This window comes from Falco peregrinus, chromosome 9 (assembly GCF_023634155.1).
Source record: "Falco peregrinus isolate bFalPer1 chromosome 9, bFalPer1.pri, whole genome shotgun sequence".
Lineage (NCBI taxonomy): Eukaryota > Metazoa > Chordata > Aves > Falconiformes > Falconidae > Falco > Falco peregrinus.
Window position 1 is genome coordinate 37,895,015 of NC_073729.1, and position 27,267 is coordinate 37,922,281.

Genomic DNA, 27,267 nt, shown 5'->3' on the forward strand with positions numbered 1-27,267 from the left:
TCCCATACTTGCTAGAACAGCATTTAGGTAGTTGGGACTTACAGGAGGTGATGGTGGTGGGATGTCATGTCACCAAGTAACTCCTCGAGCCCCAGGGTGGCAGAGTTTGTGACCTGGAGCTGTTCTGAGACCTCATCCCTGTATTAATGCTGCTGGGCCTGGGGCAAAGCCTGGGGTTTGGCAGCTCAGGGAGGAGCTGGCTCCCTGCCTGTGCCATGTGGGCTGTCATTCCAGAAACAGGGACCAGAAATATCCCATATGGGCTTCCACACTCCAAAAAAGTGCAGTTTTTCTGGTGTTGCAGGCACTACTCAGGGCTGCTCCTGTGGCTGCTGTGTGGGCAAGGTGGGTGATGTGACCTTGGACAGATGTTGCTGGTTGAGCCAGCTCATCCAGTCACAGCCCTCAGGCACGCTGATGGCGGTGATCCCAGCTGGTCCTGCACAGCTGGACATGGTCTGGGGAGCTGGTGGGGCCTGAGCAGCCCGAGTGGCAGATGGGTGATGGTCACAAAGGGCGCTTGATGACCTGCATGCACATGGACCATCCCAGGAGCCGTCACCAGCCCCACGCTGTATTTGCATAAAAGTTTCAAAAACTTAAAGGTTGCAGGAAACATGTTTCTGAGCACCCCAGCACGGAAAGTGCCTTCACCTCCCCTGTGCCTGGCCCCAAGTTTATTTTTGCATCTTGCATGGGACAAGCAGCTGGAGCCAGAGGCAGGTTTTGTCCCACCACCACACAGGGTCCGGCCACGCCAGCCGTGGGAACCCAGTGTGCTGCTGCTGCTGGGAAGTCCAGAGGGGAAAAAACCCCAGCCATCCCGGATGCAATATGTGGAGTCGTTCGTGTCTGCAATTTCCTGTCTCAGTGCAGCCTTTACCTTGACTCACAGCCCGTTTTTTCCTCCCAGGATCAGCCCTCCCATTCGTGAAAAATACTAGTGAAGGTACCGAAGACCCCAGGGCTGGGGGGAGCAGGGGGTTATGGCCAGCCCCACTCCCTGCTGTGAGTGCAGAGTTGGGGCGTGATGATGGGGGGTCCCTGCCACTGGTGTCCTTCCCCACACCACTGGCTCTTCTTCTCTGGCTCAACTAAGTACGAAATCCTGATGTCCTGTGCTGCTGCCACCGGCCGTTTGCAAAGCCAGCTCTGGGCACGGAGGGGGAGCGGGCGCCTGGCAGCAGGGCAGGGCTGGGCAGGTCCCCTGCCCCTGTGGCCAGGGCATCCCGGGCTGCCTTGCCAGCATCCTCCATCCCTGCATGCCTGGGTGACACCTCCTGTCTCTCCTTGTGGTTGGCGGGGGCAGAGCAAGGTGACCAGCGGCCATGACCACGGAGACGGGCCCCGGTTTGGAGGTGAAGAACGTGCAGGAGGAGGCTCCGCAGCAGCAGCTGGAGGCAGCCGCGCAGGGCCCCACCGCCGCAGCCAGCCCCGCCGAGGGCAATGAGAAGCCCGGGGCACAGTCCGATGCCCGAAACATGGAGCCGGTGAGTGGGTGACAGCTGGGTGCTGTGAAATGTGGCAGAGAGGAGGGCGCAGCGGAGGAAGGGAACGTGCCACCACTCTCTACTGCCCATCGCCATGTCCTTGCTGCAGCGTGGGGGCTGCAGGGAGCCCAGTGAGGTGGGCACCTCCCCTGTGCTGTCAGCCCTGGGGGAACATCCCGGAGGGGATGAGGGTGGGCTCTGCCGGCTGCCTCCCAGCTTCCTGCACAGGTCCCTGCAGGCAGGACGGGCAGAAGGAGCAGCATGGCAGCCTCAAGCACTGACTGTGCTGGAAATGGCACTGCTGCGGCTGCTGGCCAGGGCAGGGGGTCGTCAGCCCCCATCAGCTGCCCTCTTCTGCCTGCTCTTGGAGGGCTTTCCCTATCTGTCTGCCTGTCCATCCTGGCAGTGGTGCCAGTAACCCTGCGCGTCTCCCTTCTCCAGGGAACAGAGATGGAGGAGAAGGACTACAGTGAGACTGATGGGCTCTCTGACAAAACAACCCCCAGCAAGACCCAGAAGTCACCCCAGAAAACCACCAAGAAAGTGAAGAGTGCCCTCTGCAGAGTGACTCTGCTCGATGCCTCCGAGTATGAATGTGAGGTGGAGGTGAGTCCCAGCTTCAGGGGGCTGCATGGGCACCAAGGAGGGGGACATGTCTCAGCCCAGGGACCCTGCCCAGCCCAGCGAGTCCCCGATGTCAGGGCTCTTCCAAGGACAGCTTTGTAGCACCTCTCTCCTAGGGGAAAGGATCCACATAAATAGCTGTTTAAGTTGAAATTGCAAAATAAGGAAAAAATCTGGACAGACATGTGTGTGCATGTGTTGGCGGAAAGAGGCTGACACACATGGAACCTTACGGCTGTCCTAGGCAGGTTTGTGTCCATCCTCTCTGTGTTCGTATTCCCAACCCTTGCTGTCCTTCCCCATAAAGCCAGCAGGCCAGGGACCGCACGGCGAGGTGTGTCAGAGCCTGTCAGCAGGAGCCCCTGGTTGCAGCTGGGGGCAGTGAGCTGCGGGGGCTGTGCCACTTGGTGCCCTGGGCTGCCGTCCCTGGGGCGCATGATGAGGGTGCTGTGGTAAATGGATGCCTTGGAGAGGGGAGATGGGAGCTGCTGGGCTGGGAGGCTGTAAACAGGGGAGAAACACACGTGGGAGGGGTTGTTCTTCCATCTGCATGAGCCAGTCTGAGCCTCACTGCCACCAGTAATGAAGGGAAATGCAAGGGTACTCAAAGGACCAGATAATGGGCAGGGTGCCCTCCATCCCTGCCCATGGCATGGGCTCTTCGTGGCTCTTTTTTGTCACACCATGCTTTGGGACCCAGCTGCCACCACGAGGAGGGTGTTGGGAAGGAGCTTGTCCCACAGGCAGCACCGGCTGCCACAAACTCTGGGGCATATTTGTCCCAGCTTCCTGCTCTGAAGCAGAGGCACCTGGGCTGGCTGGACTCCTTGCTGGTTCAGCATCACTGTCTCCTGGTGTGATGAGGGATGTGCTGGGTGGGCACTGGGTCTCCCTGGTCCATGGGACCTGCTGTCTGCACTGCACTGGCTCAGCTTGACCGTGTCCCATCCCCGCAGCCCCAGGACCACCTGGGTGTCCCCAGAATGGTGCTGCCGGGTGAGAGGGCTGCTTTTAAAGGCAGCCCAGCATGTGTCAGTGGTCACCTGCAGAGCTAGAGCTGCCCTGACCCTCCCCAGTTCTGCCTGCCTGCACCCAGTGGGTGCTGCCTGTGCCTGCTGGGTCTGCAGGAGCACAAGGGAGTCAGCTCACCATCAGCCTCTCCGTGTCTCCAACAGAAGCATGCCCGAGGGCAGGTCCTCTTTGATATGGTGTGCGAGCACCTCAACCTCCTGGAGAAGGACTACTTTGGACTCACCTTCTGTGACTCAGACAGCCAGAAGGTGAGCATGGGGGGTCCCTCTGTGGCCGCTGCTGCCGCCATGGTGGGGGGGGCCCCCCTGACCTGCTGTCCCCTCATTGCAGAACTGGCTGGACCCCTCCAAGGAGATCAAGAAGCAGATCCGCAGTAAGTGCCTGGGAAGGGTCCATCCTCCCCAGCCCTGGGGTGTCCCGGGGCCCCTGGGTGGCTCAGTTGTGACTGTCCTCTGGCAGGACCCTCCCCACCTGCCCTGGAGGGGACCTTTGGCAGCTGCCCTGAGGACCCAGATGCTGTTGCTCGTTTGGCTGCCTGTTACCCACCTCTCTTAGCTGTGACAGGTGTTGGGGAGCAAAGGACCCCGTCTATGCCACTGGAGAGCTGGCTGAGACCTGGTCTCTTTCTGGGTGCCATCCCCACCTGCCCTGCACAGGGAGGATGGGAATGGGGGAGAAGAGTGGGGGGCTTGCTGGGACAGGTCCTGGGGTTCCTTTGCCCATGATGTTGCCTTGCTGCGGTGGCAGAAGGGCTGTTGCCCAAGGTCTCACCTTCTGGGGCATATGAGGCTTTTGCTGTGACACTGGTAGTCCCACTGAGCTGATGGCTCCTGAAGTTGTGATGCTTTTCTCTCCCTAGCTGTTTGGGGAGGATTAACCAAGTTGTGCTGGTGTCTTGAGGGCTGTTCTGGAGCCCCCTTGTCCCTGCCCTGTGCCAGGCCTGGGGGGAGTAGTTGGGACCCTTAGTGGATGTCGGGATGCTCCTGCACACCTGTGTGCAGCCAGCATGGATGCTGCCCTTACTGCTCTCTCCCCTCCCTAGGCGGGCCCTGGAACTTCGCCTTCACCGTGAAGTTTTACCCTCCAGACCCTGCCCAGCTCACGGAGGACATCACAAGGTGAGAACCATCCCTGCATGGGCACAGCTGGCGGCAGCTCCCAGGGGACCATCTGGGAGCGTGTGGAGGGACAGAGCTCAGGCAGGATGTGGGTGGCTGGGGGATGTCTGGGAGCTTGCTGCCCTGCCGAAATCATGCAGAGCGGGCTGGGAAGGTGGCTGTGGGAGGTGGCAGTCCCCACAGGGAGCATTACAAGGTGGGGTGTGTATCGCCGCTTCCCAGGGAGCCCCAGCCTGCTCCGGAGGGCATGTGCCTGTGCCCTGCTCTCACCCTTTGCCCCCTCCTGCAGATACTACCTGTGCCTGCAGCTCCGTGCGGACATCATCACAGGGCGCCTGCCCTGCTCCTTCGTCACACATGCCCTGCTGGGCTCCTATGCTGTGCAGGCTGAGCTGGGTGACTATGATGCTGAGGAGCATGTGGGTAACTATGTCAGCGAGCTGCGCTTTGCCCCCAACCAGACGCGGGAGCTGGAGGAGCGCATCATGGAGTTGCACAAGACCTACCGGTGAGCCCCAGAAGAGGACAGGCTGGTGGCCAGGAAGGAGGAAGGCACTAGACAGCTGGTCCATGCGTGGTGGGGCGCCCAGCCATGTGTCTCCCTCTCTGTCTTCCTGCAGGGGAATGACCCCCGGGGAAGCGGAGATCCACTTTCTGGAGAATGCCAAGAAGCTCTCCATGTACGGGGTGGACCTGCACCATGCCAAGGTACGGGGCCATGGGGCTGCCAGAAGAATGGCCAGTGCCACCACCCAGCCCTGACTGCACACCCCTCCCCACCCAGCCCCTGCCTTCCACAGTGAAGGTGCAACAAGGACATGGTCCTGGGCAGCTGGCTCGGGGTGGCCCTGCGCTGGACCAGAGGACCTCCAGAGATCCAACCTCATCCAGTCTGTGATTCCGTGACCTCACTGTCAGCAGGTCCCCTGTGGCAGAGCACAGAGCAGGAAGGAGCGTGGCACTGCTGGCTGGACTGGTTGTTACTGGGCAGCTGAGCAGTCCCCTCCTGTCCCTCTTGCCTCCTCCAGGACTCAGAGGGTATTGACATCATGCTGGGTGTCTGCGCCAATGGCCTCCTCATCTACAGGGACCGGCTGAGGATCAACCGCTTTGCCTGGCCCAAGATCCTCAAAATTTCCTACAAGAGGAGCAACTTCTACATCAAGATCCGCCCGGGTGAGGTGGGTGCCATGCACCAGTGCAGCCCCAGGGCACGGCAGGCTGCCTGCTCTGCTGAACTGGGGCTGCCTGGTGGGGAGGTCCTCGCCTGGCTCCAGCCTCTGCTCCGGGGTCCCAAGTTAATGACCATGCTGACCATGAGAGCACATCTCCTGTGGCATATGGAGGCTTTCCAAAGGTGCTTTCCTGTTCATTCTCATGGGCAAAGTGACTTCATCAGGCTGAGGGCACCCTAGGCTCCTTTCCCCACCAGCCAGATGCCATGATTCGGCTGGCATGGGGAAGTCACCCAGGAAGGGGGGTTGAGGGCCATTTTTGGTGTCTTCCGTGCTTCACAGAAAACCATCAGGAGGCTGTTTCGTTTGCTTTCCAATTTTATTTTCACTCAAAGTGCACGGTTAGGAGAATGCATTTCCACCCACATTTTCCAGCAGGCAGGAGGGAAAGGACAGTAAATCTGAAACAGAGATGCCCTCTCACCAAACCGAGCTGTAAAAGGTTTTTGTTTCTTGAGGGAATTTATCTTGCACTGAAAAGCCATCTACAGTTGAGGAAAGTGCTTAGGCCAAAAGTGTGGGGGCGTGATCCCACCACCTAGTGGGGCTGGGCATGGACCTTTCCAGCACTGCTTTGAAGACAACTGTTTTTTTGTATGGTCATGGCTTCTGCCAAGGCAACCTGAGTGCCTCTGCAAGGTCCCATCCCATCATGTCCTCTAGAGCAGGATCTGCCTGTAATGGTGTGCCTCTGTCTTCCCCAAGTACGAACAGTTTGAGAGCACCATTGGCTTCAAGCTGCCCAACCACCGCTCCGCCAAGCGTCTCTGGAAGGTCTGCATAGAGCATCACACCTTCTTCAGGTGAGGAGACCTTTGCCAGACTTCCCTTCTTGGAGGCAGACAGGCTCTGCCCCTGCCACAGTGGGTACATGTTGGGGGCAGCTCTGGGGGGGCATGGCTGGGGCTCGCTGACGGCACTGCGCCTCTCTCACCCCTAGGCTGGTGTCCCCGGAGCCACCCCCCAAGGGCTTCCTGGTGATGGGCTCCAAGTTCCGCTACAGCGGGCGGACGCAGGCGCAGACACGGCAGGCCAGCGCCCTCATTGACCGCCCGGCTCCCTTCTTCGAGCGCTCCTCCAGCAAACGGTACACCATGTCTCGCAGCCTTGACGGAGGTATGCCCCAAATTGGGGAGGGGGAGGGAGATTGGTCCGCTGGCGGGAGCGAGGGGGATGCTGTTCAGCTCATCTCTGCGAGCTGTTTGGCTCATTTGGCAGGGTCACAGCAACCATCAGGCTTCCTTCTGGAGGCTGTCCCCAACCACATCCCTGTGGCAGAGGGTCTGTCCCCACCCCAAGTGATGGCTCAGGCTGCACATGAGCCGGGGGCCGTGGCAGGGCTGGGGTCAGGCAGCTTGGGGAAGGGGCTGCGCCTGGCTCCCCATCCCTGGGGACCCCTGGGATGAGCCATCCCTGCTGCAGGGCGTGCAGGGCTCCTCGGTCCCCGGGTCTGAGCAGGCAGGGCGGGGGGCAGGGGATGGGGGAGGTTGGGGGTGGCAGGGCTGTGGTGACCCAGGCTCTCCCCCACGGGCAGAGTTCTCGCGCCCAGCCTCTGTCAGCGAGAACCACGACGCCAGGGCGGAGGGTGAGAAGCAGGACGAGGACGGTGAGTTTGGCAGCAGGAGAAGGTCTGAGATGGAGGACGAGGAGGTGACCACCCCAACGAAAATCAAGGAGCTGAAGGTACAGACAAGGCGGAGAGAGGAGGGTGGCCGTGGAGGGGTAGGCTGGATCACATCTGGAGAGGGCAGACAGGGGACCTGGCACAGGCAGCAGGGCTGGGCTGCAGGTAGGATCGCCCCAGGGCATGGTTCCCCGCAGCCCCTTCTCTGCCAACAGTGCCTCAGGCTGGTGGGACCCCTAGGACACAGCTCATGGCCTCACCGGTGGAAATGGGGCTGTCGCAGGGGCTTGGCTTGACTCTGATTCCCCAGCACCCTCCAGGTGGTCTCAAAGCTTGTCCCCAGACAGGGCTGGACCCAAGAGCAGCCCTGCTCTGGGACAGGGATGGGGATGAGGACAGACCAGGCACACCAGTACCCACCACTGCCTGGGCACAGCCCACCCACTCCCTGTCCTGGCCCCCAGGCTGGCCCAGGGACACTCCAGCCCATTTCAGCCCCACAATGCAAGGGGAGGGGGGGTCTGGTCCTTCTGCACCCTACAAGCCCATCAACTTAACTGTGATATTTGTGACAAGTTCCCTCGACTGACCCTGCTGGTTACTTTTAACCCTCTCTTTGCTGCCAGCCGGAGCACGAAACAACCCCCAGGCACAAGCAGGAGGTATTCTGTCTCTGGAGTATCTTAGTCCTCATCGGTGCATCATATTGTCCATCCTTTCCAAAGCAACACTCTGTGTCACCCTATTTACTGGAATACAAGATGCACTGGGGCGGGGGGTTGGATGCTAGAGAAGCCCGATGAGCAGATAGCTGGGGACCTGCCCCAGCGCACACATGGCATCTTCTATCCCACTAAGTAAGGTAGTCCTAATCATCTAATTGTCTGTGTGAGCAGGAGCCCTCCCAAGGCGCAAGGGCCAGGCCCCCGTGCTGAGTCCCTGGCCTGTTGCGAAGACCTGGCTTCTGCTCATGTTACTGACTCCGCCATGTCCTTGCCTCGTGTCTCTTCTCCGTCCAGCCCCGCAGCCCCAGCTCTCCCATGGAGGCTAGTCCCATCACTCCCGCTGGCGCCCTGACCTGCGCTCCGCTTTTGCCTGACCTCAGCTGCCTTCATCCCCTGCCCTGCCTGGTGGCCCTGCTCCCACAGCCCCCACTCCTGCAGCGCGGTGCCCCCACAGAGAGACAGGCTGGAGCTCCCCGCAGCACCGCAGCTGCTGTCCCGCTGCGCCGGGGGCAAATGGGTCTCTGAGCTGCCTTCGGTGCCGGCCGCAGCAGGCACTGGCACCCACCCCCTGTGCCCAGGGCAGCTGCCTGCCTCTGCCCGGCCAGCAAGCGGGCTGTCACAGGGAAAAGGGAGGCTGTGCCCTCCCCTGCACAAACTCCCGTGTGCGTGGTGGTCCCCATCAGGAGCGGTTCATCCCAGCCAAAAATCCAAAGCTGCTCCCCCGGGATTTTCCCTCAGCTGGCAGTGGGAAGCAGACCCTTGCTGGAAGTGTCGAGGGGGGCGAACGCAGCGAAGCGGTGGGGTTTGCCACGCTGGTACCACACAGCCCTCACCATCCTGCTTGGCACCGCAGGGCAGACCCCGCTGGGGCGGTGGGCACCAGTCCTGGTCCCTCCCCTGCCCGCCTCATTGCTTACCCCGCTGCATGTGCATGTGCTGCTCCCCCGGTGTACCCCGAGCCCAGAGGTGGGCAAACACAAAGCACTTCACAGCTCAGGCATGCGGGTCCCTGGGGGCAGCTTTTTCACGAGTTGCGCTGAACCTTCAGGATCTGGAAAATTTGTTAAGAGTTTTTCATGGGACTTCCTTGGGTCTCTGGGCTGTTGCAGAGGAGGAAAACCAGGGAGGTATTTTAGGTGACGCCTTTTGAACCTCAAAAGAGGTTTGAGTTTGAAGCAGAAGCCTGGGTTCTTGCTCTTGCTGGTTCTTGCTCTGAGCCAGTTTGCCCACCTCTGCGGCAGGACGAGGGGAGCCACCCGGTGCCTGTACGGTCGCAAAATGATGCTCTAATGCCTAAACCCCACCTTGCACTTGAGTGCACTGAGCCGTCCTCTCTGCATCAGGTGAGACCCCAGCCCACCGCAGGCTGCCATTGGGCCCAGGCTGGTCCATGGTGATCCAGGCCTGGATCTGTGCTGGACATCTCTGACCAGCCCTTGACCTCCTGCCCTTTGGCAGAAGCCCACTTTGAAGGAGCTCCATTGGGAATGCCGGTTTCCTGCCTTGCTGGGGCAGAGGCACGGGCTCCCTTCGTGCCTGGCACAAGAGAGCAGCAGAGGCGGCCACTGGTATTGCCAGTGGGGCCCAATCCCTTGCTGGTCCCAATGGAGAGCCCGCTCTTCTTCCAGCTGGCTCAGCTTGTCCTCAGCAGGCCGTGCCAGCGATGCCGAGGGGCGCGCTGTGCCCTTCGCAGGGGGCAGCTGGCCACACGTATTCGCCCTCGTGCTGCCTTTTTGCTGCTCCTTGCAACGGTCTTAGTGGGAGCTGCAGACCAGGGTGCTCTGCCACGCTGCTCGTTTGGCTCTCGAGACCCTGAATTCAAGCCTGGTGTGAAGCAAACCATCCCAGTGCCCCTGCTTATCTCTTCTGCCTTGGCTGGTGCTTTATCACAGTTATCTTCTTCTTTCCTTCCCCAAGTTTTTAGACAAGCCAGAAGATGTTTTGCTGAAGCATCAGGCCAGCATCAATGAGCTGAAACGGACCCTGAAGGAGCCCAACAGCAAGCTAGTTCACAGGGACCGGGACAGGAGGCTGCCTTCCTCACCAGCCTCTTCCTCACCCAAGCATGAGGATGAAACACCAAAGGGAACCCCAGAAAAGGCCAGCGAGGTTTGTTCTGCTGCTTCTCTTATGGAGGGGAACACGCTGTTTGCGGGGAGGTGTTCCTCAGCTGTTGGGCTCTGAGTCTCTGCCTCCAGTGCTACCCTGCGGGAACAGGGTGGAAATGACCTTGTGGGGACACAGGGTGGAGGGAGGGGGCCTCTGGCCAGGCTGCTGGCTCTGAAGTTTTGGATGAGCTAACCGTTATCACACTGCTGGTGGTGATCTGCCCTTGTGCCTGGGCACTGCGTGGGGCTGAACTTTGCACCCTTCTCTGGAGGGCTGTGTTTTGGGGGTGCCTGAGGGTTGGGCTGTGGCTTTTGTTGGCCCACAAGATGGGGCTGGCCTCAGCCCTCGTACTGTCAGGGCTGCTGCGTGGCAGCACCCAGTGCAGCTCTTGCCTGAGGGGTGTCCTCAGCAGAGCAGGACCAGGCACCGGCGGCGAGGTGCCCCACGATGCTCTCACCAGCTGGGACCCAGGTGGTGGGAGCAGGTGCAGGCATGAACGGTGCCACTGCTCTCATGCAGACTGCACGCATGTCCTCCCCTCCGGGTGTTTTGCCTGTTGGCTTTGTGGTGGGACCTGTGAGTGTGAAAGGAAAACACCTGGGGAACTGGAACTGGGGGTGCTAGGACGTGCAGAACCCCCAGTGCTGTGTGAGGGGCGCAGATGTGGTGCGGCTGGGTGCTCTGTGGCGCTGGGCTCTTGGTTGGCTCGGTACAGGCAATACGTGGCAAGGACAGGCCCGCTGCCAGCCTGGATGCCCTCTCTCTGTCAGGGACCCTCCCTGCTTGCTCTCCCTTCTGTCATGTTCTGTCCCCCGTGGGGGCTCTGGAGCCAGTGCTGTGCCCGTGCCAGTGGCCGTGGCTCCAGGCAGGGTGGATGCCACACATGGGACCTGCTTTGCCCCGGCTCCCTCCCAGGACAGTCGTGCAGAGCAAGTGAGGTGGGGCTGGGCTGTGCGGAGCATGCGGGACGCTGTGGGGCGGCTGGGCCAGGGGCTCTTTGCAGGGGATTCGTGATGTGCATGCATGCCTGCTAGTCCCCAGTGCTGACCAGAGAGTAGGGGCTGCAGGGTAACCCGGGCAGAGTGAGGTCACAGCCCCTCATCAAAGCACCAAGCTTGGAAGAGGAATAGGGACTTCAGCCCACATCTCTTTTACAAGCAAATACATAAAGTGCAGAGATGTAAATGGAGCATCTAGAGCTGGCATAGCTGTGGCCTCTGTTCTATCTATCCACTCATCCATCCATCTACCCTTCCATCCACCCACCTACCCACCATTTGTTTCTTTCATTCCTTCTCATGTGCTTTCTCTCTCTCTCTCCCCCTCTCCCTCTCCCTCTCTCTCTCTGTCTCTGTCTCTCTCTCTTTCCCCGTGGGTGCTGGGGTTCCCGTGCTGGCACAGACGATTGAAGAGGACACCCTAGACGGTTTTGCATCTGAGCACGGAGCTTCCCTAAGCATGGAGTCTTTCACGCAGAAAAGCCTTGTCTCCTCTCCTGAGGTTGTCACCATCTTCCTTCTCTCCCCACCCCTCGCTCTCACAGTGTGACCCCCCGCCGTGGGGCCCTCCAGCCTGCCAAGGGGGTTTCTGCCCTCTGAGCAGAGCTTGAGCTGTTCGCTGCCCCCCCCGGGTGGGTCCCCCCTCCAGTGACGGGCAGGATCCCTTGCCAGGACAGGGCTGTCGGTGAAATCTGCCCCCCTGACTGTTTCTTCTGGGCTGTGAGACAGGATCCTGGGAGAGACCTTCCAGTGGAGCCCTGCTGCGCACCCCCGGGTCTGGCTGCGCCCTGGGTGAGGGGGCCATGCTGGAGGCCAGTGCTGGGGGTCCCAAGGCAGTGCTGACCCCATGGCACAGGCACTCCACAGGGGCCTGCCCCAGGTGCAAGCAGGCAGGCAGCTACAAGCTGTCTTTAGCAATCCCTTGTGCTTTCCTTTCATTTTGGCTAGTTACAGTTCCTGGGGCCCAGGCACTCTGAAACAGGGCATCTCTGGAGGCATCAGAAGTGTCAGACTTAAGCCTCTGCTAGGCAGCATGACTGATGTCCTCGCACAGTGCCCACGGGTGAGGATTGTGGTCTCTTGGCACTGCTTGCCTGCAGGATTTATCTCGCGTGATGGTGGTTGTTTCCCAGGACAGCCAAGAGAAGATGCCACTGAGCAGAAGAAAATTGGTCTTTGAGACTTGGTTGTGGTGTGGTTGGGTCCCGCCAGCAGTGCTGGGCTGCACATCCTGCCGAGGGCCCTGGGGAAGGCAGCAGAGCAGGAGCAGCACCAGGCAGGGGGCAGGTGGGGCAGGAGCGAGCTGGTCCCACTCTCGCTCCCTGGCATCTCCCGTAGCGCAGGAGTTGCCAGTGTCAGCAGGCTGTGCCCCAGCAGCAGAGCTGGAGCCTGAGCCCGAGCCTGGGCTGGCTGGAGCAGGCGGTGTGGGTGCGAGCGAGGGCCCGGGCACAGCCTCAGGCTTGAGCATGGGCACCGGCACCTTCAGTGAGGCTTGCGCTCTGCAGCAGCACCCCCTGGTCCACGCTGGGACCCTCTAGGTGCCAGTATTTAGGAGCCGGTGGGCAGAAACCGCAGAAGGGAGGTGTGCTCACATCTTTTGATTCAAAGAGTCTTCTCCTCCACCTTCCAGAGACCCTCGGGGTGCTGGGGCTGTGCGGGGGTGCAGGTGCCAAGGTTGCTCACTGATGATTTCTCTCCAGGCATTAGTGGCTGAGACTCAGGAACTGATATGTGAGAACGTGTCCTCTACCAGCCTGTGGTCACCATGAGGAATCTGTGACCCCGAGAGGGTGATGACATGAGGACGGCACATCTGCAGCTCTTGGAGCTCTCATCATACTCAGCTAGAAAGTTTTTTGGTGCCTGTGGGCTCTAGATCCACTGAGACTGGGTTGTCTGTTACCCGCAGCTACCCGCGTCTCCACCCTCCTCTCCATCCATCCCTCAGTCCTTGCTTCTGCTGGAGGACCGGAATGGGCTGGGAGGTTCCAGCAGTCTCTTCAGCTTTGTGTGACAAAGCAACCCAGTGTGTCATCTCTGTGTCTCAGGCTCACTCATTCTCCTCTGCTTGTTGTGAGGCTCCTGCTTTCCCCTTGGGTGAGCTGGGTCTGCCTGAGCAGAAAGGAAAGGTGGCAGGGACACTGAGAGATGCCAAAGGGAGAAGCCTCCTGCCTGTCCTGGGCTTTGCTGAGGTCATGGACCTTGTTGGCAGGGGCAGAATGCGGTGTCTGCTCCATGCTGTCATTTCCTTTGTTTCTACCAACTTGCTGTCTCTTGTGATGTGCAAGCCACGGTGAGAATGGACTTCCCAAATGCTCCTGTTCCTAGAGCAGATGCAGTACGTGTCAGGGGGGGAAGTGTGAAAGTAAATTATCCCTTGGGAAATCAGGGTTGCTCTACGGACAGACCCTTCCCAGCATCATCACTTCTTAGACTCAGCTCCTGCCTTGGGACATGCTCTGTCCTGCCAGCCTACTGACCTCTAAAGCTCCAGAATTTATCTTTCCTGGAGGACATACCCAAGTATCCAGATATTTGCTCCAAACATCCCTGAGAGTCCTCAGGCTCTGGAGACACAAGGGCTGCTGTGAGCAGTGGAACCAGAGCTGTGGCTGGACCTGGCACTGAGCACTCTGGAGCAGAGCTCAGATCACACCACAGAGTAGTTGGCTGTTCCCTTGGAGTGGGCTGTGCTCATCCCAACAAAATTTGAGAAAACTTGGAAATAAATCTGGAGCTTTTGGATTTTCCTTACTGGTTAAGAGGTGCTGTCATGGATGAACACGTTGTTCCAGGCTTCAGAAGACTTGTCTCAAGGCTTTTTGATCTACAACATATATCTCAAGCCTTAACTCAGAGAAGGAGCCTGAAGAAACTCATCATCTTTGTCCAGGGAAGGTCTCTGAAGGACTCTGGTTTGCAGCCAGAGAAGGGAATTGAGAGGACCTCACTGAAGAGGTTTGTACATGTGTTCGCAACCTGTCCATCCTTGCCTTGGCTGCAGAAAAGGTTCAGCAATGAGACCACAGTGCAGGAACAGAAGAGAAGCTCTGTACCCTCAGGGAAGCAGCGTTCTGGTTGAATTGCACCGGAGCATCAGTACTGAACAGGAAGACTGGTGCTGAGGGAATGCCAGGGACCAACCTGGGCTTCCCAGCAGGCCCGGCACAGCTGCCGATTAGTGATAATGTTGCTTTCATGGTTCAAACCCAACTCTGAAAGATCTGGGTGCAACCTGGTGCCCCCGGCAGTCACTGACTGCCTCTGTTGCTGTTTCCATGGTCTGAGAAGTAGAACCTGCACTGGAGGCAGGTGTGGACGAGAGCAGGTGATGCATGGGAGCGCAGGGTGAAAGGATGTCGGAGAGGCTTGTGTGAGCAATGCTGTAGGGAGCTGCCATGGCACAGGTCTGCTGAAGACCTAGCTCCTCCACCACGAGTGCACAGGGCTGCCTGGCTGTGGCAGGGTGCAGGTGCTATGGCACAGTCCCTGGCAAGGATCCGTCTTCCATCAGCGGAGGGTGCCCCTACCACCCTGTGTGCAGTACGGCTTGCGATGCGCGTGTGCCGCCCCAGCAGCTGCCCTGGCAGTGCGAAGAGCCTGTGCCGGGCACCCCTGCCTCGGGTGCCCCTGCCTCGGGTGGCTCGGCGTTGCGGCAGGGGCCGGCAGCGGGCTGTGCCTGCAGCCTCCACGGTGCCGCCTGCCCAGGCACAGCCCTGCTGGCACTCAGGTGGGATTCTCAGGGGGGCAGCTGCACTTGTGCCAGAGCCCGTGGCGGGGGGGCAGGCGTGAGGGCTGCCGCTTGCCCGGGTGCTACCAGGGCAGGGCCTGGGGCAGCGTGCCCAGGGAGCTCCGCTTTCTTTGGCATCTGGCAAAGAAGGCAGGAAGCGGCATTTTTCTGCCAGGGACATTCATCAGTTTCTGATTCCCCTCCTTGTGGAAGCCCTTCCGCTAGTAATTATTCTTCCTTCTTTCTCTCCTCTAATCTCATCTTCTTTTCCCTTCCTTCTCGCTCTGCTTCCCTCTACCCCCCTGTTTCCCCTTACCCAATATTAAGTTTCCATTTCGGGTGCAAGGGCTCCAAACATTCACCCCGACCTCCCCGCGTGGGGCATGGCTCACGTTTTCATGGATTGTTTTTCATAGTTTGTGGGGAGCGGACAGCCAGCCCCCGCACTTGGGTGGAGCACATCCTGGTGCCGCAGGTCAGCCTTGCGCAGCCTGCAGGAGTGCTGCTGGCTCTGCCTGCGGGCTGGTGTTGGGCAGCCCGTGCCACGGGCACAGCCAGCCCCGTGGTGAGCTCCGCAGGACTGTGCCCGCAGCATTGCCCTTTACGCCTGCATTGCCTGGGGTGGCTATGGAGGCTGCTGGGCTTCCTCATCGGTGCAAGTGTCTTCCTGCTGCTGTCTTCTTGTGGGTTATTTTCTACCTTCTGTTCCAGAAGTGGTTAAATTTTAGCAGTGCTTTGTTCTTGGCACTTGTGAAGTCTTTAGCTGTCTTGAAGGACAAATATGTGAGTGTACAAAGTGTCTGTAGTAACAGGAATCTAGCATCCTCCCCTGCACAGCAGCAAAGATTCACCAGGTGGTGGATCACATACCACCGTGTCCTTGCTGTGGGATGCTCCGCAACCTTTACTTGGTCCTTGCTGCAGTACCCGTAGCTGTCTCAGCTGCCAAGCCCGTGCTGGTCTTTTACATTTCACAGCTAACCTTTCATGCGTTGCATTTCCTGAACCGCTTGGTTTCAGCATATCTAGAAACCTCTCTGAAGTAATTGCTTCTGATGAAATTTCCCTGGAGATCTGAAAAGGAAGGATGGACTTTGGAGTGACCCTGAGATGCAGCATCTGGTAGGAAGGGGAAAGGGCCTATCTGATGCCTAAAGATGTTTTCTTTACTTGCTCATGCTCCTGGAAATCTTGACGTAGTCTTAGGGCACGTTCATGAAGCTGAGAGTGAAACTACTCAAAACACAGACTGTTGCCTACGATGAAATCTCACCCTTTGTTCACGGAGATTGCTAGAGCCAGCTGAAAACAGGAGTCAGATGGGGAGCCCCAGTGGGTTTAACCAGCTGCATTCCCCTGCCTCATGAGAGATGCCCCAATGGCTGTTAATGTGTCTGCTGGGAGCATTGCTCCCACCTCTGTACTTCCAGCAAAGCTGCAGCTATTGCAGGTGTGTGAGTCAGCCACTGTCCTGAGCAGAACATGGTCCCTGCAGAGAACAGAGGGGCTCCGTCACTGCATCAGCCCCTTATTTTCAGTCCCTTCTCTCCATCAGCGTGTTGCCAGGCTCTTTGTATAGACTCTGCCTCAACTGTTGCATGAATAAAATAATAATAATAATAATAAATGATGTAGTCAGCCCTGTCTGATGCAGATCAGCTTTCTGTTACTCATGACAGCAATCATCAGCAGTTAGGTATAGTATGTTTGAATGCTAACTCTTCTTGCTCCAATTGCAATGCAGGGCTCGGAGCATTGGGTATTTATAGAGAGAGAAACTCCTAGGCTGGAAGCGGTAGCTCTAAAGAAAGCTCTGGGAGTCAAGAAAGAAGAAGCACATGCAGGTACCTCAAAGGTGAAAACGAGTGTGAGCATATTGAGAGTGGAGATGGCAGGAGGCAAAGCCAAGGAACTGGCAGGCCAGGAAGAGCCAGCAGATGCAGCCCTGGATACCCAGACAAGAGCAAAAATGATTGCTAGTCCAGAGGATTTTGAGTCCGTCTGGGAGGATGAGATCTATGAGAAGGAAAGCAGGGGGGAGCCCAGCCAGGAGGCAGAGTGCCTGCCAGCTGCAAGCGCAGAGGAGGAGCCCCAAGGGCAGGGCGAGGAAGCAACCACCAGTGAGCCAGGTCTGCCCAAGTCACGTCAGCAGCCTGAAGAGAGGCAAAGGGCCAAGATTTTGGGGCCAGAGCCTCCTCAGGGAGAGAGTGAGGTGTTCTCCAAGGAGCGTGCTTCTGCAGCCTCCAGGAAGCAGGAGGCCAGAGTGCCGTCCACAACCACAGAGCTTGTTAAAATTAAAGTGAAGGCTGGCGACGACAGCTCAGAGACTTCTGCGAGCCAGAGGATCATCTACTTAGGAGATCCAGAGGGAGAGGAGGACAGTAATGCACACCTGCTCACAGGGGCTGGTGGACGGCTTGGCTTGGAGGAGAGACCAGAAGCCACTGTGAACATGTCTGGGGAGGGATCCGAGCACGTAGCACCTGAAGCAGAAGGGTTCCCTCCCTCTTCCTCAGCCAGTCAGCAACACAGGGCAGTGTTTGGAGAACCTGCTGAAGCACCGGAGATGCCTGGGACAGGCTGTGATGGGACCAGCCTGGCGGGACGTCCCACCATGAGGCAGGAGGAAGGGCTGCCCCTGCAGCGAGAGGAAGCATCTGCTGGGCTGGCAGGCTGCGAAGCACCCGAGGGAGGTGAAGCCCTACTGTGGTCCCGAGGGGCGGGACCAGAGGAGACACATCGGCAAAGCTCAGTGGGAGGCTTGAAGTTGTGTGACCTGGCAGGGGATGGCCGCAGGGCTGAGGAGCACAGAGGCAGCCCAGTACAGAGCCCGGACATCTGCACCGCAGTGGGGGAGCTCTCAGGAAGGATTGGGGCAGACAGCAATGAGGAGGAAAGTGCCAGAGTGGTTCTTCAGATGGAAGAGATAGAGACCAAGTCATCTCTGTCAGCTGTGCCTTGTCAGGGCCACCCTCACACCACCGTGGGGTCAGAGGGGGATAAGCCCAGCGCTCCTGCCCCTTCGCCCTTTCCCCAGCCATCCAGCCCTGTCCCTGCAGAGCCAGCCCCAGGCACTGAGCCTGAGGGCAGAAACCTGTCCCAGGGCAGTGGTCCTGTAAGAGCTGTGGGCACACCCAAGGACGTGAACCCCTCAGCGGAGGTGGCACACGAGGAGACAAGCCCTGCAGTGAGCAAAGGAGCACCCAAGGACATGAGCCCTGCAGCAGAGGTGGCAGTACTTAGGGGCACTGGTCCTGAATCTGAAGAACAACCCCAAGATGTGGGCTTTGCCACATGGAAACCACAGCAAGGTGCAAGTCCTGTTGCAGGAGGTTGCAGGAGGTTGCAGGAGGTTGCAGGAGGACCACCCCAAAACACAGATGCTACAGTCAGAGACCCAGCCACAGGGGAGATGGACCCTGTTGCAGCGAGGGCAGCCCCAAGCAAAGTTCCTGCCCCAGAAGAGCTGCTCAGGGAGGAGAAGCGCATGACAGAAGAGCTCTCCCAGGACTTGGGGCCCACATCAGGGAAGCTGACCAGAGTTGAAGACAAAAGTCCTTGCATGGAAGAACTGCCTCTCCAGGCAGAACCAGCAGAACAACAGACTGAGGCCATGAAAGGAGACCTGCCCCAAGAGGGTCCCAGGGCTGGAGGGCTGCCCCACAGTGCAGATCCCAACGCAAAAGAGCCACCCTGGGACTTGGAGTTTAATGTGGGACAAGATTTGCAGGGCAGGAGTTCTACCACAAGAGAAACCACCAGGGACAGGGACCTTGCTCCAGGGCAGCCACCACAGGATAAGTCTCCTCCCAGAGAAGCTGCTGATGTCCCGCACTCCCACACCCCTGTAGCAGGATTGTGTCAAGGAAGCGAGCCATTCTGGTTTTCTAACTTGATCTATGAAGGCAAGGAAGAGCTGCAAGCAAACAATGGGGCACATCAAACACAGTCTGGGTCATCGATGTGTGTGGCTGGGAGGACAGGAGCTGTGTCCCAGGAGCATGGAGATGTCACTGTGGCCACAGGTAGCTTGCAGGGCAGCGAGACCTACAGGAAAACCTCGGTGGCCTCTAAGATTAAGATGTTTGAGCAAAGCGAAACGGAGCGAAGGGCAGCCCAGGAGGGACAAGAGTGTGTGACTGAAGCTGAGACGTCAGCAAAAGCAAAGGGAAAGACAGGTCTGGCACAGGAGATGCTTTTGAACACGGGCCTCACCTCCCCGCTGGCAGTGCCAGTTACTTCAGCGGCATCCATGTCCAGTGTGGTCTCCTTGGCCCTTGAGCAAGGGGCTGGTTCAGGAGACACCTCCCAGCCCCTCTCTCTGAAGGAAGATGTTTCTGTTGACCTGGAGCATGAAGGAGAAGACAGTGCTGACCTGGCCTCCCCTGACTCTGGCTGCGAGCTCACACTGGCAGAAGCGGTGGTAACTCTTCCAATGAACTGTCCGGATGGAAAGTTCATGCGCATGTTGTGTGGCTCTTTATTATCATGTTCAGTGGCTCCTCACACATCCATTGACTGACAGCAGTGGCTTTGCATCCCCTGTCCTTTTCTGTATGTGTGTGTGGTCGGGCTTATTTGCTGAATGCAGACCCGCTGGCCAGTTGGTTCATCAGCTTTTGTTTTGTGACCCCCTCCGACATTTCGGCTCCCTGGAGAATGCCACTCGCTGAACCCAAGAGCGGGCACCCAAGCTTCATGTCCAGGAGCAAGAAAGGGAGATGGGGGGTGGCTGAAGGAGCTGTGACTCTGTCACGGACACGCACACACACCTCGCAGCAGTGTGCCCACGCTTCCAGCTTCACCCTTGCATTTCTTACGTTGATACCCCTTCTTGCTTAGCTCGCCAGCCTCACCCACCCTCCCCTGTCTTCGGCAAGCTGGTGGCTGGTGATGAAATAGCTTTCTTCGTTCTCCTAAGTGCTAGATGAGCTCCTGTAGAGTTCGTTTCCTTACAACTAACCATTTTCTCTAATCCAGAGCAAATCTCAGGAACCAAACGGGGAAGAAAAGGATTTATCTGACCCATCAGTAATATCCAGCCTGAAAGAAGAGAATCTAAAGACTGCTGTTCCAGTGGTCTTCCAGGTCTCAGTGCTGTTTTACTAACTGCTTCTTACTGTAGTATGAAAGCTCACCTTAAGCAGCTGAGGGCTGTGTGCTTCCAGCTCCTCTCCCCGTTGCAGAGCTGTTATGTATGTATTTATACATACACACACACACACACGAGAACACGTATGCAGGCGTGTTCCTCTGGAGTTTGTTTGACACTCTGTTTCTCATACCTCTCAACCTCCCAGCAGCGCCAGGGGAGGGTGGTGCTGGCACAGCCTGGCCGGTGGGGTGGATGGCTCTGGCTGTGAACGCTTGGACCAGAGTCCAGGTGGTGGGTTTCCTCTGGCATCACTTGGGCTTCGAACCATTCCTAAGGGAGATCTGCTGAGAGCAAGGTGCAAAGTTCAGCAATGGGTCTAGATGTCCCAAAGTCCAGCATGGGTGTAGACTTCCCATGGCTTCATGGCAAAGCATGGTGAGGGGAAGTGTACCCTCTGACGGCGGAGTTGAGAGGTATGTCCATATCGGGAGAAGAGCTGATGGAGGGGGGTCGCCCCTTGGCTCTGATCATGCTGTCAATTACACTGACCACACACTCAACCAGGTCATTCCTTAGCTCACCGCCGGCTGTGTGGGGCTGCGGGAGGGGAGTGCTGTGCTGATGGGGCAGGCTTAGCCCCTGGTGCAGGGCTGGGGGCAGCCCCGTGGGGATGGTCCTCCTCCCCCGGGGTGATGCTCTGCAGGGCCCACATGGCTGCTCAGTGGAATTGGCACACTCCTTCGCTTCTCCTTCACCGTGCGTGGCTGATGGGGCCCTTTTCTTTCAAACTCTTTGCTCTTTCTTTCCCTTTGTTTGTGGTTTGTTTTGTTTGTTTGTTTTTTTGAGTGCCCAACCTTACTGGCATAGATACCACTGGTGTCTGAGCTGTTTCTGAATGTCTCTTAACAGACCTGTTGTTTTGCGTACATCCGCTTCCACCGGGTGTGCTGACATGCCTCCAAGCTCGCCAAGCTTTTCTGTGTGACTGATCCTTTTTTGAGATGATTAATTACCAATAGGCTTTTGGCAAAATCAGATTGAATAACCCTTCTCCCCCACCCAACCCCTACAAAGTTGCTGCTGTCAGAAAGGTTTCAGTCTCCATGCTTGAGCTGTGTTTGATTCTACTCTGTGATGTTTGCTGCAGCCTTCTTTCTCCTCCTCCTCCCTTCTCCCCTGTCGGCACTGCGGCGCCGTGTGGTGCTCACTGTCTCCATCTCTCTCCGCCATTGTGTCTCATTCAGAGAGCGGGCTTGAGGGAGGGCGCCGAGGAGAAAGCTAAGCCACCTCGGCACCGGGCTCCCGAGAGTGACACCGGTGATGAGGAGCAGGACCAGGAGAAGGACTCGGTCTTTCTGAAGGACAACCACCTGGCCATCGAGCGCAAGTGCTCCAGCATCACGGTCAGTTCAACCTCCAGCCTGGAAGCAGAGGTGGACTTCACAGTGATCGGTGACTTCCACGGCACAGCCTTTGAGGACATCTCCCGCAGCCTGCCCGAGCTGGACAAGGACAAGAGTGAAACAGAAGACGAAGGCCTGGTTTCCTTCCAGCACACTGACAAAGTAGTTCCCAGGCTGGAAGAGGATGTCAAAGGCGGGGAGAAGGTCTCCCAGCCCAGCCCAGATGTCTCCCAGCTAGAGGTACACAGGGATGCAATCCCTCCCAGGACTGTCTCAGTGCCATCATGCATCCATGTTCCTTGTCCTGCTGCCTGGTATTTCCTCACTGGTGTGCACTCCCATGTTGGTTTGGAAGAGCATGTCTGGTGTACCTATTTTCCCCTGATGCACGCTGTCGCCTGTGTCGCATGGCTCTGCTGTGTGTTTTGTGCATCTGCCAACCAGGAGAAGTCCTCGTCTTCTCATAAGCCCTTGCGTTTGGCTGCCTACCCCGTCCCTCATATGGCTCCAGCATGTCAGCAGCTGAGCAGGGCACATGTCACTAACCAGCGGCTCTGTCCTTGTGTTTTGCATGAAGTCAGTGACCAGTTTGTGTAGTGAAATGTGCTGCCAACTAACATCTCCAGTCATGCCAGGGCTGGGAGGGATTTACAGAGTAGCTTTGGGAGCTGCTCCAAAGCTTGTGGAGGGTCACTCCTCTGCCAGGAGTGCTTATAACGGGGCTAAGAAAAATGCATGCGGCATGCGTGGAAGTTGAGTGAACGCTACAGGGAGAGGAGGCTAGAGCCAGCTCCAGCACAGCCGAAACGTAGCCTTGCCTCTGCATCAGGCCAGGGCCATCTCCTGCCCACTCAGCATCGGGGCAGCCCTCCAGCCCTGGCAGGTAAGTCCCCAGTGCTGCCTGGAGCTGCCAGGGTAAGTCCAGACCTGGAGCCAGGAAAAAGCTGCAGAAGGAGAGGGAGCTTTTTCTGAGCCAGCCTGGAAACCCTTGTGCGGAGTATCTGATGCCGTGGGCTCCTGGGTCCCAGTGTGGCCATGGGCAGGGTTGATCAGCTCTGCAGTGCCCCGTGGCTGTGCTGGGCAGGGGAGGCCGTTGGCTCGGGAGCGCTGAACACTGGCTAAGCATCCCACATCCCACGTCCCTGTGCCAGAGCCATCGGCAGCTCTGGTTTCCTGTAGTGGGGGAGCGCTGGAAGCCTGTCTCCATTCCCCTGAGGTTCTGATGCCCTGGGTGTAACCACAGCCACCGGCAGCTGGTGCAGGTCACAAACCTGCTGTGGGGCATGAGTGAAATGGATTTGGTGCGTCTCACTTGCCTTTTGAAGACCAATTTGACCTAACCCATGGTGTCTGTAAGAAGTCTATCCAAAAAATCCCTGGGATTTCCCTGGGTTTTCACCCCAGGGACAGAGCATCAGGTCTGATGTGGGGCATGTCAGTCACACGGGGCACTTTGCGTGGTGGCCGTCTGCCCAGGGCAGCAGCCTGGCCTCTGCTCTTTGCCCAGGCAGGGCTTGACATGACATCATACATGTGTGGCACTTGCAGAGTGGGGCAGGGATGCTCTGCTTGTGGGGGTCGGCGCACAAGGAGCACTCGAGGCTGTTGGCATCGTGCCCCAGTGCCTGACTTGCTGTGTTTCTTCTGCAGTCATCAGCCCCGAAAACAGATGCTGTGACCGTCAGCCTGGGGCTGGGCATGAAGAAGCCCGAAGCAGATGACTCTGCTCCCCAGCAGGTCAGCACCACAGACACAGCCCAGGTGACCTGGTGGCTCTGTCCTCCTGTGGCCCTGCTCCCCAATGGCTCTGCCATGCCTCAGTCCAGCAAAACCTGTCCTTGGGCAGTAGCACTGGGAAGGCAGGTGGCTGAGTGGGGGAGACGGGGGTCTCTGCTCGCCCTTGTCACGCTGGAGTCCCCAAAACATCAAACCAAAGGCCACCCAGAGAGATTCTGTGTGTGTCCCTGGCCCCATCCACCATGCCGCTGGGCAGCACTGGCACATGGAGATGTCTGCAGAGGGTGACATCCACCATACATGCAGCGTCGTGGCCCTCACTGGCTTCCTCTGGCAGCCAGAACAGCCGCACCATCCCTGCAAGTGTCACCCCCTCCCTGGCACCTCCTGGCTCACCAGGTTTCCTTTGCCCTGGCAGGTGGAAGAAGGCACCCCGGGCAACAGGGACACCACAGCCACTGCTCACACTGGCACGGCAGAGACAGCACTGGCGACCTCAGTAAGCGGGGCTGGCCCCACAAGAGGTGGGGGAGCCGCTGTCCCTTGCAGTCCCTCTGCTCCAGTGAGGGCAACTGGGGCCAGCTGTGCTGGGGGGGGACCCTGCCCCACCGTGGATGTCTGCGGAGGGTGACCTGCCGTGTTTGCCCCCGCGTTACGTCCGAGCCAACATGCCCATCTGCTCTTCTTTCAGGATCACAGCACCAGGGCTGGGAAGGGGGCTGTTCCCACGACAGACCTTCGCTCCCTCTCACCGGTGAGTGGGGGATGTGGCACCACCAACCAGGCAGAGTGGTGGGGAGGGAGGAAGGCATCCCTGTGGGACTGGGGCAGCCTGGGGTTGGTCCCACAGGGCCCCCTCCCATGTTCCCAGTGCTGGTACCCTCAGCTGGTGTGTTGGTACTAAGAAGAGCAGAAGGATGCTCAGAAGGTTGGAGAGTGAGATGGCAGGGGATGCCCTGCCCGTGGCCTTTCTCCTGTGCCAGATACACATCTTGAGCAGCTGCTGGAGGAGGATGATCCCTAAAAAATAGCCCAGTCCCTGGTGAAGTCTCACAGTGGGCTGAGATATCTTTAGCCAGGCAGGACACCCAAGGCCACACAGTCTTCTGACTCCCAGTGGAGGTGATGGCGATCAGCAGCCCTGCCCAGCAGCAGGCCTTACTGTGTAAAGTGTTTACCTACTCAGCTGCCTCATTTCGATGGAGTCAAGCCTGGCCAAACACCATGCGCTGCCCCAGGCTCATCACTTTGTGCAGCAGGGAGAACGTACCTGGTGCTGCGTGGCTGGGGCACCAGCGTAGCCTTCCCAGCCCTCGCCACGCAGAGCAGGACAGACAGAGCTAGAGGCGGCCTGAGAGCTCTGCACTTAGGGTGGCCCTGAGGATGGATGGGGATGAGCAAAATGCAGCCATGAAATCATCTCCCTGCTGCAGAGGCCCTTTCTTGCAGCTCTGTGGAAACCTCTCTCTGCCCCCCCGCCCCCCAGCTACATCCAGTTGGAAGCACAGTGCAGTATCTTTTTGGGTTTTTTCCCCCTTTGCCGCTGTCTGACCTCCTGTGCTTGGCTAAGTGGGTACATCCCGGTGGGAAGGTCCCAGCTCTTTGGGAGCTGGCACTGAGGGCTCCCCCGTGGCTGCCCCGCTGATGCTGATGCTGTCTGTCCTGCAGATCACCAGTGGCTCCACTGGGAAGGAGGTGCTCACCAGCATATTCAGTGCCACTGCGGAAACCCTCTCCACTTCTACCACTACCCACGTTACCAAGGTAAGAGCAGCTCCAAAGAGGGCAGCCAGGGGGGTCCTGATGTAAGGCATTTGAGGATGGGTGGATTTATATTGTGTTTCATACAGCAGAAAATGCCCCTCTCCTCCTTACAGATGGAAAAAGTGCATGCTGTCCTGTGGGGGACGGCAAGCCAGCGCAGCGCCCCATGGCCAGCTCTGAGCACCCCATGCTCCATTCAGCCCCACGGCGCTGCCTGTCCCATCCAGCCAGGCCTGACTGCAGGGGCTGCAGGCGTGGACAGCCAGGCACCGGCTGTTCGTCACCTGCGTGCCACCCACGGGGACAGTGAATACGTACTGTGCCCACCTCTGCTCACTGGTAGAGCAGGAGGGCAGGGAGTCGTTGGGGCGAGGGGAGAGCAGCACGCAGTGTCGCTGACCTCTTGAAGCCCACTGCAGGGGTGGAAGGGACCCCAGTTTGGGCTGCCAGCAGCATGCATGCAAGCCCCTGCCCGTGCAACTGGGTGAGTGTTCCCAGATGTACCTAGAGCCAGATGACAGGTCCCCCTGGCCCAAGAACCCACAGCACCGGTGCTGGAGCACCTTGCCTTGTGTCACCTACAGGAACCTTGTTAGCATGGGCTGTATCGGGTTCATTAGAGCCGGAGTGGTGCAGGCAAGGGGGAGTGATGGTAGAAAACAAAGGAGATGAGACTGCATCAGAGGACCTTACCCATGGCCGTTTCATTCCCAAATTAAGTGCACATAAATGAAAGCAGAAGCTCAGTGAGGGACTTGAGCAGGAAGGAGGGCTGCTCAGTACTTGCCACCTGGCCCTTTTCCTTTCCTCCCCACCTGCGAGCAGCTGTGCCTTGCCGGTTCTAACCGTGCACCAAGTCAAGGGTGTTGGGAGATACACTAAATTATGGGGGGAGTTCCTAAGGTGATGCTGGCATTGTCCCTCCTCCTGTGGGCTGAGCTACGTTCCCCAGGAGCTGGCCTGTCAGACAGCTGTGGGTGAGTGCTTTTCCTTCTTGTTGTGCAGACTGTGAAAGGAGGGTTTTCCGAGACCCGAATAGAGAAGCGCATCATTATCACAGGAGATGAAGATGTGGACCAGGACCAGGTAGGAGCAGGATGCCCTGGCTTTGCCCAGCTCTGGCTGCCCTTGGCTGCAGCACTGCATGCTTCTAGTTCTGGCTTTTACCTGTTTACTCCTTCTCTCCAAAAACTGACCCTTGAGGCCCCCAATCTATCAGCTCTGCCCAGCTCCCATCAGCGCCCACTGCAGCAGTGAAGCAGCGGTGAAGGTTACATCTCAGCACAGAGCCCAGTGATGGGATCAGCTTTTTATTTCCTTAAAACGCATTTCTAGTTGCCCTTTCTCTGTTGGAATACTCCAAAGTGACCCAGGTTCTTCCTCTCTTTCCAGCACAGTCTCACTACAGGTTGACTCACTCCAAGTGATGGTGTTTTGCACCTGCCTCCATGATGGAGGAACAAAAAATGACAAACTCTTTTGGTGAAGTAACAGACTGACACAAATCTCTAAGACTATAGGGTCATTTTCCTGTGCCTAACCCTTTGAGATTTGTTGCTTAAGAAGAAAAGTCAAAGTGCTAAAATATTTAAAAGGCTCAAAAAAAATTTAGATCTTTTAAGACCATAATAATAAATCTAATTAGATTACTATTGTAGATTCTTCTAGGGTTTTGCTGCAAGGAAAAGTGCTGCTGTTACTTTGCTTGGGTTTCAGTAGGGAACCTGGGACATAGCACATCCCTTCAGAAAAAAAACAGCAAAAGAAAGGCAGTGCATGAGGCATCCCAGTGGTGTACAAATCCCTGATCAGCGGTGGACTCCAGCCTCTTCTGCCAGGCTACTGTAGGTTCAGCTTTGAACCTCTGCATCCGTGTCCTCCTGGAATCCCACATGGCTCCAGCTGCTTTCTGTCTGCAGGTTCTCACTGGTTGACAGCAATGCACTACATGTCAGGGAAGTGATGATAAATGCCTTCATCCTTCTGGTTTCTAGGCACTGGCTTTAGCAATCAAAGAGGCAAAACTACAGCATCCTGACATGCTGGTAACCAAAGCTGTGGTATACAGAGAAACAGAACCTTCTCCAGAGGAAAGGGACAAGAAGCCTCAGGTAGGTGGAGAAGTCACCAGGTGTGATTTATACCTGCTGTGTAAGGGCTGGATGTAACTGGGCAAGTGTCTTGGACCCCCACCAGCTGCACATGCTGGTTGGCGTTGCTGCTCCTCAGCACTAAGAGTGGCAGCTCCCGCCAGCACTTCCAGCGCTATGGTGGCTCCTGGCATGGCTACCTGGTTGTGCTTAGAAAGCCGGTGCCATGCCACCAGAAGCAGTTCTGCAGATGTCACCTTGCTGTCCTGCTCAGCAGAGGGGTCAGAGTCATTTGCATGTAAAGAAGAAAGGACCTGCTTGCTCCCCTGGGGTGGGGAGGGAAAGAGATCATACCAGTTTTGTGGACGGGCCAAGAAACTTGGCTACAGGTTCTGCAAAGCCGGTCCAAAGTATCAGACAAGCGTTTGTGGGGAAAAAAAAAAAAAGAGTGGTGGTGGTGTTCTTTAGTCCCATTCAGGTCCCCAGGCTGTCT

The 27,267-nt window shown here is 57.8% G+C and overlaps 1 protein-coding gene across 9 annotated transcripts in view; it reads left to right on the forward strand.

Moving 5' to 3' along the window:
• Positions 1–27,267, forward strand: part of EPB41L1 (erythrocyte membrane protein band 4.1 like 1) — a 62,856-nt gene that overhangs the window by 31,694 nt on the left and 3,895 nt on the right. For 2 of the 9 annotated variants that reach the window (XM_055813970.1, XM_055813971.1), the window contains 24 exons: positions 1,310–1,490; positions 1,932–2,096; positions 3,290–3,394; positions 3,477–3,519; positions 4,189–4,264; positions 4,554–4,772; positions 4,885–4,972; positions 5,293–5,445; positions 6,205–6,302; positions 6,440–6,615; positions 7,034–7,182; positions 7,750–7,785; positions 9,766–9,957; positions 11,359–11,457; positions 16,430–18,007; positions 18,038–19,108; positions 19,666–19,773; positions 21,025–21,423; positions 22,834–22,920; positions 23,339–23,419; positions 23,612–23,674; positions 24,589–24,684; positions 25,690–25,770; positions 26,679–26,795. In XM_055813970.1, coding sequence (XP_055669945.1) covers positions 1,329–1,490; positions 1,932–2,096; positions 3,290–3,394; positions 3,477–3,519; positions 4,189–4,264; positions 4,554–4,772; positions 4,885–4,972; positions 5,293–5,445; positions 6,205–6,302; positions 6,440–6,615; positions 7,034–7,182; positions 7,750–7,785; positions 9,766–9,957; positions 11,359–11,457; positions 16,430–18,007; positions 18,038–19,108; positions 19,666–19,773; positions 21,025–21,423; positions 22,834–22,920; positions 23,339–23,419; positions 23,612–23,674; positions 24,589–24,684; positions 25,690–25,770; positions 26,679–26,795 — 5,442 coding nt within the window. In that variant the 5' untranslated portion in view covers positions 1,310–1,328. Of the gene's footprint in view, positions 1–1,309; positions 1,491–1,931; positions 2,097–3,289; positions 3,395–3,476; positions 3,520–4,188; positions 4,265–4,553; positions 4,773–4,884; positions 4,973–5,292; positions 5,446–6,204; positions 6,303–6,439; positions 6,616–7,033; positions 7,183–7,749; positions 7,786–9,765; positions 9,958–11,358; positions 11,458–16,429; positions 18,008–18,037; positions 19,109–19,665; positions 19,774–21,024; positions 21,424–22,833; positions 22,921–23,338; positions 23,445–23,611; positions 23,675–24,588; positions 24,685–25,689; positions 25,771–26,678; positions 26,796–27,267 lie in introns of those variants that run through there. The other 7 variants (XM_055813975.1, XM_055813974.1, XM_055813972.1 and 4 more) reach the window with 7 other exon arrangements.